Source organism: Cololabis saira, chromosome 8, assembly GCF_033807715.1.
Source record: "Cololabis saira isolate AMF1-May2022 chromosome 8, fColSai1.1, whole genome shotgun sequence".
NCBI lineage: Eukaryota > Metazoa > Chordata > Actinopteri > Beloniformes > Belonidae > Cololabis > Cololabis saira.
Window position 1 is genome coordinate 22,756,804 of NC_084594.1, and position 12,068 is coordinate 22,768,871.

The 12,068-nt window shown below is 38.3% G+C and overlaps 1 protein-coding gene and 1 long non-coding RNA gene across 2 annotated transcripts; both read left to right on the plus strand.

Annotated features, from left to right (window-relative positions):
* The first annotated feature begins 3,039 nt into the window (after window positions 1-3,039).
* Window positions 3,040-7,776, plus strand: LOC133449378 (uncharacterized). Its single transcript, XR_009783031.1, has 3 exons — window positions 3,040-3,228; window positions 5,838-5,949; window positions 6,065-7,776. It is a non-coding gene; the product is annotated as an uncharacterized LOC133449378 (long non-coding RNA).
* Window positions 7,777-9,942: 2,166 nt separating this feature from the next.
* si:dkeyp-67f1.2 (uncharacterized protein LOC556106 homolog) lies at window positions 9,943-11,922 on the plus strand. The gene is made up of 9 exons (XM_061728523.1): window positions 9,943-10,368; window positions 10,446-10,544; window positions 10,639-10,671; window positions 10,784-10,907; window positions 10,991-11,049; window positions 11,136-11,186; window positions 11,283-11,367; window positions 11,441-11,567; window positions 11,696-11,922. Exons 1-9 carry the CDS (start codon window positions 10,356-10,358, stop codon window positions 11,786-11,788), a joined length of 684 nt encoding a protein of 227 aa, XP_061584507.1. The 5' UTR covers window positions 9,943-10,355; the 3' UTR covers window positions 11,789-11,922.
* Window positions 11,923-12,068: the final 146 nt, after the last annotated feature.

Here is a 12,068-nt window from a genome sequence, read left to right on the forward strand (position 1 = left end):
AGATTATACTGTAATTCCTCATTAAATATGCTCTGATTTGCTCTTTTCCAGAGGCAAAAGATGTTAATGGATGATTGCACAGCTGATGTATAGCCAAAAATGATTATGAATGCTGTTTAACAAATGAATCTTGCATTGCTTCCAAAAAAAAATCATTTTGCGATGATGTTTTCTCTCTGACTGTAATCAGTTAGACCATGCTATAAGAGCAGTATTTTCATTTACTGGAAAGTGACAGATGTATGGTTGTTTCCTGTGAACATCACAGACAGGGAGGATACACTCATTTGGAGAGAAATGAAGTCATGTTCTCACAGAAACAGGCAAGGTTAAGACCCCTACTCTGAGCTGGAATGTGGATACTTGGAAGTCACAGCTGGAGTCAAAATTTAATAAGTGATCCTTCGGGTAAATCTGTGAGGCTGTAGGAGAAGTGGCTCAAGGACAATGGAATCTTAGATGGGCTTGTGAGAGTGCATGATGATGGGACTTCATTGTTAAAATGTCATAGGGTAAGATGGTAAGTGTAATGGTATGTGTTGTCATGACTGTCTGGCTTTATGGTCTTTTCCCGAGAGAGTGGATGGACGTGCTCAGCCCTCCTATTATGCCTCCCAGCCAGCAGAGAAGGTCAGGCAAACGCGCAGAACATTCTGGAAAGTGTAGTCAGAGGTACTGTAACCTTCGTTTTAGCCCTTTTACCCCCGGACTGCATTTTATGTCCTTGAGAGTCAAGATGACAGCAAATAATCCAGTGCCACTTGCAGCCACTGATGTTGGAGCTTATACACAGCAAAAGCCCATTTCTAAGAAAGTTTTTTTTATTATTATTTTTTTTTTAAAAGTCTTGTTTCAAGAAAATTTGACGACCAATTATATATTATTTTGCAAGTTTTAAGTTTGAACCCCTGCTTAGAATAAGACAATTTTAACTAGATTAGTGAATACTAGGCTAATTTCAAGAGTGTCTGTTTTTACATTGTAGAATTGTTACATTTTAAGCAAAGACTGCACAGTAAGGTGGGACAGAAAGTAAAAGTATATCTAATTAGGGGTAGAAATCCCATGAGAGTGGAGCTCTCTGTCCTCCACATAGCACCATAGGTCAGAAAAGACAGGCTCATTACAGGTCTGTACCCCCCAGACACACCGGCAAGGTTAATTCATGGAACCTTTCCAGTTTACTACATCATTTTAAGCCTCTTACACAATGTGTCATATAATTAGTTTCATTATTGTTCCCTAAATTCTGATAAGATAGAATGCTTGTCCTGGTGCATTTCATAACCTTTTTACCATTTAACTGCCTGTCAATTTAATAACTAAATTCCTGCGCTTTAAAGTAGAGGGGGATTACAGGGAATCTCTTTACAGCTTCATAATGTTGTACTGGGTCTTTGTGTCGAAGGTCTTGATTGATGAAGAAAAAAATGGCAGCGGCAGAAAACTTTTAAACTCATTCGAGTCTGAAGGTCAATTCACCATCCAGGCTTCTAATTTTATTCTATAAAACAGCTGACAGAGGGGGCCGTCTTATATTAAAATTATAAAACCATACACCATTATTTTTTTTTCTGAACGAAACTGGTTGTAATTGTTGTACTTTTACACTTTGAACATCAATGATTCTACTTCTTTTCGTTTTTCCCTTTTGGCTTTAATGCAGGAGAAGATACTGTAGGTTGGTGAAAGAAGAGGAGAATGAAGATGAATATTTGAATTTGCTCTATGTTCCTTGCTTGAACTGCTATTTTGATCCAAAGACAGGGAAGTACTATGAGCTAACTTAACTCAAAGCCCCTTGGAATCAGAATTAATAAATCACATTAACGGTGAATGAATTGGTTTAGGATTTTTTATTTTTTTTTTTGAGGAAGAGCTCATTAATCAGTACTAAAAACCCATTTATGAAAACCCTTTGTGCGTTACAACATTTGTTCCTGGAAATTAATGGCAGCTTTGTGTCAACATGTGCACAAAGTCTTGGTGGTGTAAAAGAGATTGACACTTAATTGAATGCACACTTCAGTTGTGTATCTGGTGTCAACTGGGGTCTTTTTAAAAGTCTTGGCTGGGAGAGAGACATAGAATTCTTCTGGAGTCTTCTGAACATACCAGAGCTTCTTTTTTTATATGGTTTTTTATCCCATTTGAATTTTGGATGTTTGAATGTTATAGTTTTCTTTTCTTTATAATTTACTTTGAATTAAAGTTGATTTGAGAAACAGCCGTGGATCCAGTTTCTTGTGTTTAGGCTGGATAGAACTGTCCAGACAACAATGATTACAAAAAATAATACGAATTGATTTAGTTTAATTTGAAAGCATTTGAAATTCACCCTGTTTCATGGTGTGTAACTGTAACCAGGAGTAACAGCAGGTGGGCAGATGAGGAGGTTGGCAGGTATTTTTACTACCTGGCCACCAACAACCCTGATGCAATGGGTTATTGATTTGTAATATTCAGCTTTATATAATTACAAGAGAAAATTAAACAAATTAATAAGAAAATCTTACCAATCCTCCAGTTATGATTAAATTTACCTCATGCAATAACCTGGAAAAGAGATAACATGAACAATTGTATTTGCCATTCACTTAATTTATTGCAATGACGGCCTTACAATGCTCTCTTTCATAATGCATTGTATTCAATTAATAGTCACGACCTGCTACATGAGACCTTGGATACAGGGATCCACACCTACCGAATTTTAATGTTCCCATTTCTCACAAAACTGCTCCTGGAAACTGGGCTGCAGAACCAGTCTTCCCAAGACGTTGAATGTTACATAAGGAGCTACCATAAATTAACCACCGGTCATGCATTTTAAACATGATCTCAATGTTTTATATCATAATGCATGACTGACTGGGACATGTCAAGGGATCATCCAGCGAAATGGGCTTCTTTGGTTTCTTTTCCAAGTTAAACAAACCTGAGATGATGTGCAACAACCACCCCAGGTCAGAAATACATAGTGAATCCGCGTCATTCTTTAAGGGGCGTGGAAAGAAGCAGGTGAGGCCGTCACCAGGAACTAGGAAATAAACAACTCGAACAGAAGCTGCAGGACTCAGACAAGTCAGACACAAAACTATTTCCGTAGATAGACAACTGTAATTGTTTCCACCAGCCAGGGTCCACATGGACTGTAACGTGCAGAATCTCAGGCTTGTAGATGGTTTAAACGAAGCTCTGGAGTTAATAAGGATGTCAGCACAACAGGTAAAACCGTGCTAGAGCCCTTCAATTTGTAGGCTACTGTTTTTTTTTCAATTTAATTATTTAAAGACTGTTCTTATTAAAAAAAAAAAAAAAAAAAAAGAAAACTCGAAATAATTATATATATAAAAAATGTAATGGAGATGTTTTGTCATTGTTATAGTCGGGTCCGTGGTCAGTTATAGTCGTGCAGCAGACTGCAGCGGCTCGAGGAAGCGAAAAACACAGGCAGATATCATGGAGCATTATTAAGACTGATGACTGTAAAAGAATAACACCACAGAGGGAGAAATGTTGAAGCAATTTTGCACGGAATACACTTGATGATTCAGAGCCACATCATCCTTTTCCCTGCGCATTCCTCGCTGCTTGATTGATCTGGAGTCGTTCAGGTTGCCAAATTCAATTCATTTCCAAGGCCATTATGCTCAGAACTAAAATAGAATGAAATAACTCGCAAGTAAAGGCTGTGATAGCAGTAGTCAGTGTAGCTGATTTTGGAGTAGGCTAAGGTCTTTACAACACAGTCAGCCAAAGTCGTACAATCCAGAGCCAAGTAACTGCTTCTTGACCATTACTTAATGAGTAATTCCTGACCATTTTTTGTCTAGTTGTTCGTGATTGGGTGTCAAACTGAATCCCAGAAGGTCCGGTGTCCTGCATGTTTTAGATGTTTCACTGCTTTAACACACCTGATTCTAATTAATCATCGTCACCAGCTTGTCATCAAAGTCTGGATAGTTCTGTTGATGACACAGTCACTTGTATCATGGTGCAATGGAGCAGGGAAACATCTAAAACCTGCAGGGACACCGGCCCTCGAGGACTGGAGTCCGACACCCCTTTCAGAGAAATGAGATGAAATTGAAAAAAGAAACACAACTTTTTCCTCAATCGTGGCTAAGTATAGTTCCTAGATATACAAATCTGTAAAACATTTGTCTTGACAGGTCCCTTTTTAACTCGACCAGTGAATAGTGCTGAACTTTTAATGATTCAGTCTTTAATAAATATTTAAACATTTGTCCAGCCACCCACTATACTATTACCAAGTAGTCCATCATTACTTCACCAGTTAGTCACCCTTATTGTGTGCCCTCAAGTGAGGAAGAGCATCATGCTGACTGATTACAGTGACCTGAATCATTGTTTCATGTCCGTTTGTTTCCACCTCTTAGTCCTCGCTTTCTGGAGGGGTTGCATCTTCATTCCTCTCTTGTCATTCATCATTACTTGAAGATCGGCCCCTTTGATTGGTTACCATTTTACCCCTTTATGCCCTAGGCTTCCTCTGTAATCCATCAGATTTGGATTCCTCTAGTTATAGGTGACATTAGTGATACAAGACATTTGTAAGACTTGGATTTGAAAATGAGACAGGGGAAATCAAGCATTCATTTCTAACTTAGTTATGAAAATGTAAGCAACATGCGCTTATTGAACTGTAATGAGAGGCTTTTTATTATTTATCATGACATGAAGCACACAAATATTTAACTAATTAGTGATAAAAGAGTCATTACTGGTTTTGAGCACTTCACTAGTCCACTGATTGGCAAGTTATAGTAATTATCAAGTTGTTCCTGATTTGTTTGTCACCTATGTTTTAATCAGCTAATTACAAGCTGATCATTAGATATCTAATTAGTTTCCAAGTTGATTAGGAGTTACTTAGTTCCACATTGCACAAAACCTTGTGTTTCCCAGTGTAAAACTGATATCTGCTTTATGCTGAATATGTCCATCATGACTGCATCTTTTGATTCATTTACATATTTCGATTTTATTTGACAACAGAAATTTAGAACCTTTGGAAAAAGCAAACGCATCATGGCAAATAGTTCAAAATTGATGTACAAGTCGGAACTGGTTTTCTGATATATCTAATACATCTGAAAATAACATTCACATGGACTAATCTAAGACCGTGTTAATTGACACGTGTGACTTCACAATCGAGCGTCGTCGCTGTTTCATTGTTTGCCATGTCTGCCACCAACACTCGTGATAAATCGCTAGATTGTTACTGTTTGGTCACGGTCCTTGTACATCCTAATTATTTCTGCAAACACTAGTGCTCACACAGTCTATATGACAAATGATCCGATGCACAGCTTTTACTTTGAAGGACCTCCAGTTAGGTGATCAGGAATTTGACTCTGGTGATGATCGTCACAAGATTGTCCTTTTTCTCGATTCGCATTCAGAGATTTTCAGTCCTGCTGCTGCGCTTTTGGGTCGTATGCCACTATGATTTATATGGCACTGCTGTTCAGCTGTCATATCTCCTGCATGTATTTCCTTTTATCTGTGCCACACATCATGAACTGAGCTGTTAGGTTTATGGGCTCTTTAAGTACCCCACTGTTTTATCTTATTAGATTCATTTGTCTTTTTAGACCGGGTTAAGGATTCACCCTGGCATTATTGCATCAGTGATCTTTGTCTCCGTGGCGGCAGTAGCTGCCGCTGTATTGATCCTCCGAAAATACTGTTTCCCAGTCAAGTAAGCAAAGCTTGATTGCCTGAGTACTGAGCCGTAACGTGATTATTTTAAACTATTAGTGCAGGAAAAACTCATCAGCCTGAACTGTCATGTAACTTTATTCCAGTGAGGCGACGTACAGATACTCGCTGCTGAGGCGGATGGAGGATCAGCAGTCAGATGTGACAGAGGAAGATGGCGACAGGAGGCCCTGCGCGGTGGGAGAGGAGTCAGACGAGGTCAGCCTAATGCGGCTTTCCTGACTGTAGCTTTCACTGTCCTCTGTCCCTCAGCACAAGTCAATACAACTGTAACCTCCCTCATGAATGTCGCTCCCTCTTTTCCTTATGACAGGATCTATTGGAATAAGTCTCCTGCTCGGATGCTGCTGGACTGACTGAAAAGGAGTATATCATCAGTGGATTATATGGTACAAAACTGCATCAGTTATTGTCTGCAGATCTATTGTTTTCTTTATTCTAACATCCATCAGCTGGGACGTTGGGTTCAACAAATGTATCAAAGTATTGAATTCAATACAGTTTGAGACGATAATATGCTGCAAATTGTTTGAAAAAATGTAATAATCTTTTTATTTTTTTCCTTTAAAATTTAACTTGTGGCCAATTGATTTTAAATAAGAGTTATTTATTAACTCCCTAAGGGACTATTACACAGACTGGTGGCATCTGCACTGGGCCTTCTGCTTGTGGATTTATCATCTCTTTAAATTCTTGCCGGAGTATTACCTCCTTGTGTTTGATGCAATGTATTCATCTTCATTTGCTTGATCGCTGACCCTGATGCAGATCGGTATTCGCAGAGGCCACATAGAGCACAATGCTTTTAGAGAAGCATCACGCTGTTGATAAGCATCTTTCCTTGCCCTGGTTTTCACCTCTCAGACAGACGTATGGGCTTCTGCTGGACCTATGAAAAGTGAACGTTGCACCAGTCACTAGTAATAAAAAAAAAGTTAAAAGTCTAATTTAATTAAGAAAAAAATGAAGCAGAGAGCAACATGATAGCCAACAGACTACTTCAACAGCACATACAGCTTATAAATACAATTCCACTATCAGTGGGAAAGCAATAAAAGGGGGGAAAGCAACAATATAATAGGACAGATGACTATCTTTGCCTTGATTTCACCCTCCTTTTCTTGATAAAAGAACTTTCACCTATAGTACCTCCTTGGGTTTGATGCAATATAATTTTGATGCTGATAAAATGACACAGGAAGACCATTTCTCCCTCAACATCTCTTAAGGTCATTTTAGCTGCTACGGGGTTGAACCCCAGTGGCATTGTAAGCCACCAGCGGTGTCACTCACAGAAAAGATCAGCACCGCTATGAGCACACTGCAGCAGACGTGCAGAAACAGACAGCAGCCCGATGTCCTTTGGGATGAAAGTGATGCCTTATGTCTAACAACATGGTAACTTTGATTGCTGATGATTTCAGCTTCTCGTTAGATAAAGGGTTAGCTTTTCCGATGCTGGCTAAAATACGATTTACTGCAAACCCCATTTGCACCAATGGACAAAGCCTAGAATTCAAACAAAATAAAAATGCTCAAAATCCAAAGAATTTGTCTGTTAATATCACAAAATGATAACTTGTTTCTGCGTGGAATAGCATGCCTCGAGTGAATAATTCAAAACCAGAATGTTTTATAGGAGCATTATTTTCCTGGCAGTGTAATAAATGCCATTAATTAGCAAGTGGGTCCTTATAAATGTGTACCTTGAGATTCATGCAGTATTAGCTTGAATCTGAACAAGTGTGCTGCAGACGAGTGTGTAACATCCAGCAATAATGAAATAAGCAGTTGTCACACAGTATGACATGGAGATGAGACATTTCAGATATTTTAAACAAGCTAATTGATCTTCAGCTAAAAATAGTCACGTTCAGGCTGGAGCTATCTACCAATTGGCTACCTCTCTCTGTAATGATTTCCCCTTTCATGCTAACATTAACCCACTTAAGGTCAATTTGCAGTAGAGCTCAGAGTCCAATGACTCTTAAATAGACATATAGGTCTGCATGGTGTAAATAAAGAAGAAAAATTTTATTTACCATCTTGGGAATTGTGAGTGAACACTGATGTGTGTGTGCATGAGATTATCAGGATGCCAGTGGCAGCTCACGATGAATGATTAATCAGAAATCAATTCAGCAAATGAAGCAACATAAGTGGACCGAGGTCTTCTGCCTCCTCTTTATGTGTTTTGACGTGTTATCATTGTAATGAAGATGTTTGCTCTGCAGTAACTGATGTTGGTTTGTGTGATACTATATTTGTGACCTGCTGAGAAATATGTGTGTACGTCTTGAATTAAATTGGCCATTAAACATATTTATCCTTTGATGTGACTGAAGTGTGTTTGGACTGGCTTTCTTTTATCCAATTCCTGATATGGGTGATTGACTTTTTTCTAAAATTAATTTATATCCAATGAAATATGCGTTTGGTGTCATTTACCGTCCGTATACTGTGCTTAAATCGTACAACATGACACTAAACTACATTTTATTGTCTTGTTCTGAAAGCCTGATGTTCTCTCTGATCAGTTTGTGGAAGTACACAAAGACCCTCTGCTGGTTTTCTTTGGTATAACACCATAAATTGCTGCCTTAAAGCTTAATGCTTGGAATTTTTTCAACTTTTGTATTTTCTGAACACATTAAATTATATACTTAATATCATTAGCATTGCTGGCAGGAATTTGGCTTTATGAGGTCTCATAAAACCCAAAATATAAAGACGGCATACCCTCAGAGCTTCATTATGTGCAAATTTTAGTGTTGCTCAGTTCATAGTAAAACATTTTTTTTAAATACTCAGTTGGTTTCATCTTCGTAAAGTGAATAGCCGTTAATTTAGCTGCATTTATTCAACCCAATATCTGCTAAAGATGCATGAGTAAGGTTTTAACCAAGGCAGATTTTTGACCGAGACGGTAATTGTCACCTCCATCGTGAGAATCAATGCAGCAGCAGCAGCAGCATCTGCACGGCTGTACAGATGGACAGATTGTGAGACAGCAGGTCCCTGCCTTCAGACGTCCTATCAAAGCTCCGACCTATCAAAATAACACAAATGTGATTTTTCTCATTTGTGACTCTGCAACAAGTTTCAGCTCAACTTTTGAAGGTCATTAAACATCTTTTTTTCTTTGTTTTCTTTCACAGGATGGTACAGTGCAACTGTATTATCTCTCACAGTGAGATGAACTGAATGGAGGGCACCGCGTTTGAGCAGCAAGCCCACAGACTTACATGTAGCACAAAGTTAACCCTTTCCCCACTCCTCCTCATACTTACTGCATCATGATAGCTGATAAAGAAGTACAGAAAAGCATCTGTGAAGTTTCTTTTGGCTACACACAGATCCTGGTTAAGCAGCTCAACAAACTGATTTAGAAGATTTATTGTTAGATTTACATATTTTTGTTTTCATTTCGTCTCTGCACCAACATGACTGTATACCAAACATGATCTTTCATGCTTATTCATATTATTTTCTATCGTCTCTTATTTTCTTAAAGTCAATATAATTCCCTCCTCTTTTGCACACCTTTACACTGCCACTGCTGGGATAAAACTAGTTGTCTGGTTCATTTCTCCAACATGGGAAAGAAACATTGTTTTCATTGAGCAGTTCACCTCGGAGGTAAAAGCTCCAGCTCAGGTACAGTTCAGGAATCAGCGGGGTGGATTCATGTTGACACACGGCACTGACCTCCGCTTACAGGGATTAACGTGTTTTTCACCGCTGAGACGTGACGAATAGCTTGTTCCTGTGCAAATAGCGTTGCCTGCCATCAAAACTTAAATTCCTTTGTCTAGGCATAATGTGTGACGATGTTCCTGTAGCCTTGATTCCAACAAATCTAGTTGTTCCGCCTCATCTTGGCCAGATTTTCAGGTTTCATGAATTAATTTTACATCTGATTCGACTTTGTTTTTTAGTTTCTTATCAGAAAATTTGTTTTTTTATGGTTGAGGTTTAATCCTCTGATTGTTTTTTTTTGTTCTCCTGTAGTCCCTAGTGGTTTTTTTTTTATGTGCGTATGAGCTGCTTTATGCAGATATGGGTTTTGCTAAAATTTACATACAAATAGAAAACTCTGACAACTGCTGCAATGATTCTTTAAACCTTTTTTTCATTTACTCATCCAATATGAAAAAAGAGGCTCTTTGGCCCTTTCCCCTCCCCTTTAAGGTCCCCCCCCCCAGCTTTGAAATGCATTATTTTTACACTAACAAAGCAAAATCTGCTTTTTGAAAGCCGTGTCGTTGGGTACGATTGGACACTGTTACTCATGGGCAGCTTCTTTTGGTTTGCATTGGGAAGAGGAGAAACTTGATCATCAAGTTTACAATGGGTGTGTGTGTGTATGCATTCATAATACTGCATCCTGGTGAAAGACCTGACACATTTTCTTTTTTGCACATCAAATGCTTGTCCCACAAGAAATGGTTGTGGGAAATATCAGGGAGCATGTTCACAGATGAGATGACACCAAAGCTCTGCTGTACCTGTAATATTTTTCATTGAGTACATCAAGTACATTTAAAAGGACTTTTTTTTTTTAGGGCAGAAAAAAAAAGATCACTGTCTGTTTTGTCGCAGATATGAGATATAGAGGTAAGATTCCACTTTCCTTCAAAACAGGTCATTTTGGTTTTGTGACAGCTAATCTCCTTCTGCTTTCCTCTTGGCAGCTGTTTTGCACCTTGTTACTGTAACTGTTGTCTTCCTTGTCGCATGGAAAATTTTTGTGAATTCATTTGATGACTTGGCAGCAGCAAGAAGCATTTTTGGTAATATATTTTTTCTTCTTCTTCAACAGTTTACATCCTTGGCCACACTTTTGTCTGTTTCCTCACTTATATGTTTTTTTTTCTTTCTTTTTAGAGGTTCAGCATTTCAACCCTGAAATCAGAGAAGGTAAATCAGACATTTTCACTTTGTAACAAACATAGGACTACATAAATCCTTTTTTTTTCTTCTTATAAGTAATTTTTTTTTTCTTTTATGTCACCTTATTCTGTATTTTAAGCTGCGACTAAATCTGCGCCGAAGTGCAGCCTCTCCAGAGACTGTCCACCCGACCACTTTGCTTTGCACATCAGGAGCGGGGCGGCTGACATTGTTGGCCCAAAAATATGTTTCGAGGGCAAAATGTATGCACTAATGTGGCACAATCTGTATTTACTGTGATAAGAAAAGTTTGCTTTAAAACTCATCATCATCTGTGTCTCAACAGCGTCATGAGTCACTTAATAAACAATGTGGGACCGGGATTAAACATGGTGGTGGTGAATGGTGAGAAAAATTCTATCTAGAATTACTAGTGGTATATGGTTTATGGTCAAAGGTTTATTCTAAACTTCTTCTTTTTTTGATTATAGGTGAAAACGGAGTTGTAGAAAAACACGGATATTTCAATATGAGTGATGAAAGTAAGAGTTTTGGAAATTCTTCAAGTTTTACCTTTTTTATCTTTCAAACTAGTTTCAAGTCTTTTTTTTTCCTCTTTAATTTTACTCTGATAAAAGACCCAGAAGACATCTTGGCATACTTGAAGGAGATAAAACCTGGAATGATTATATTGGTGGCCTCGTTTGATGATGTGGCATCAAAGTAAGTCCAAATCTCAATGTTTAAAAATTACCTCATGTCACAAAGTATGACCCACGCTACTCCCTCGTGGCAGGCTGACAGATGAAATGAAGGAGATATTTGTTGGAATGGGAAGCACTTTGATCACTTCTGTGAAGCCTAGAGACAACTGGGTGTTTGCTGGAAGAGCAGGGACAAAAAACAAAAGCCCCTTTGAGAAGGTTAGTGAACCCACTCAGTACCGCTTTATTTGTTCTATTTGTGTCAAAAGAGACTGTCTATTTTAGAATATGCTAAAAGTGAAACAGTGTGAAAAAAATTAATATTTTCCTCTCTGTTCACCTGTCAGCACGCTGTTAATGATGAGGAAACCAATGTTTTTGAGGGATGGCCACACATGGTGGAGGTGGGAGGCTGTTTCCCAAGAACCCTGAACATCTGATGGTGTACTGCTAAACGTGATGGAGGTTTCTTCTTCAAAATCAAACTGTTCTTCAAACTGTTAAAGGTTTCCCTGTTACATGTCACTGTCTGTAAAACTGCTCTTACCAGGTCTGGCACTGCCGTGTTGCATGTACAGCATTTTAATACTTTCAGAAATAAAGTTAAAAACTGAAATAATTTGCTTAATCTCAATATTTATAGATTGTATTTCATATTGGTGACATAGAAATAAGAAAGTCAGGGACAAATATCCTCCTGTATAGATTTAATTTAGATCT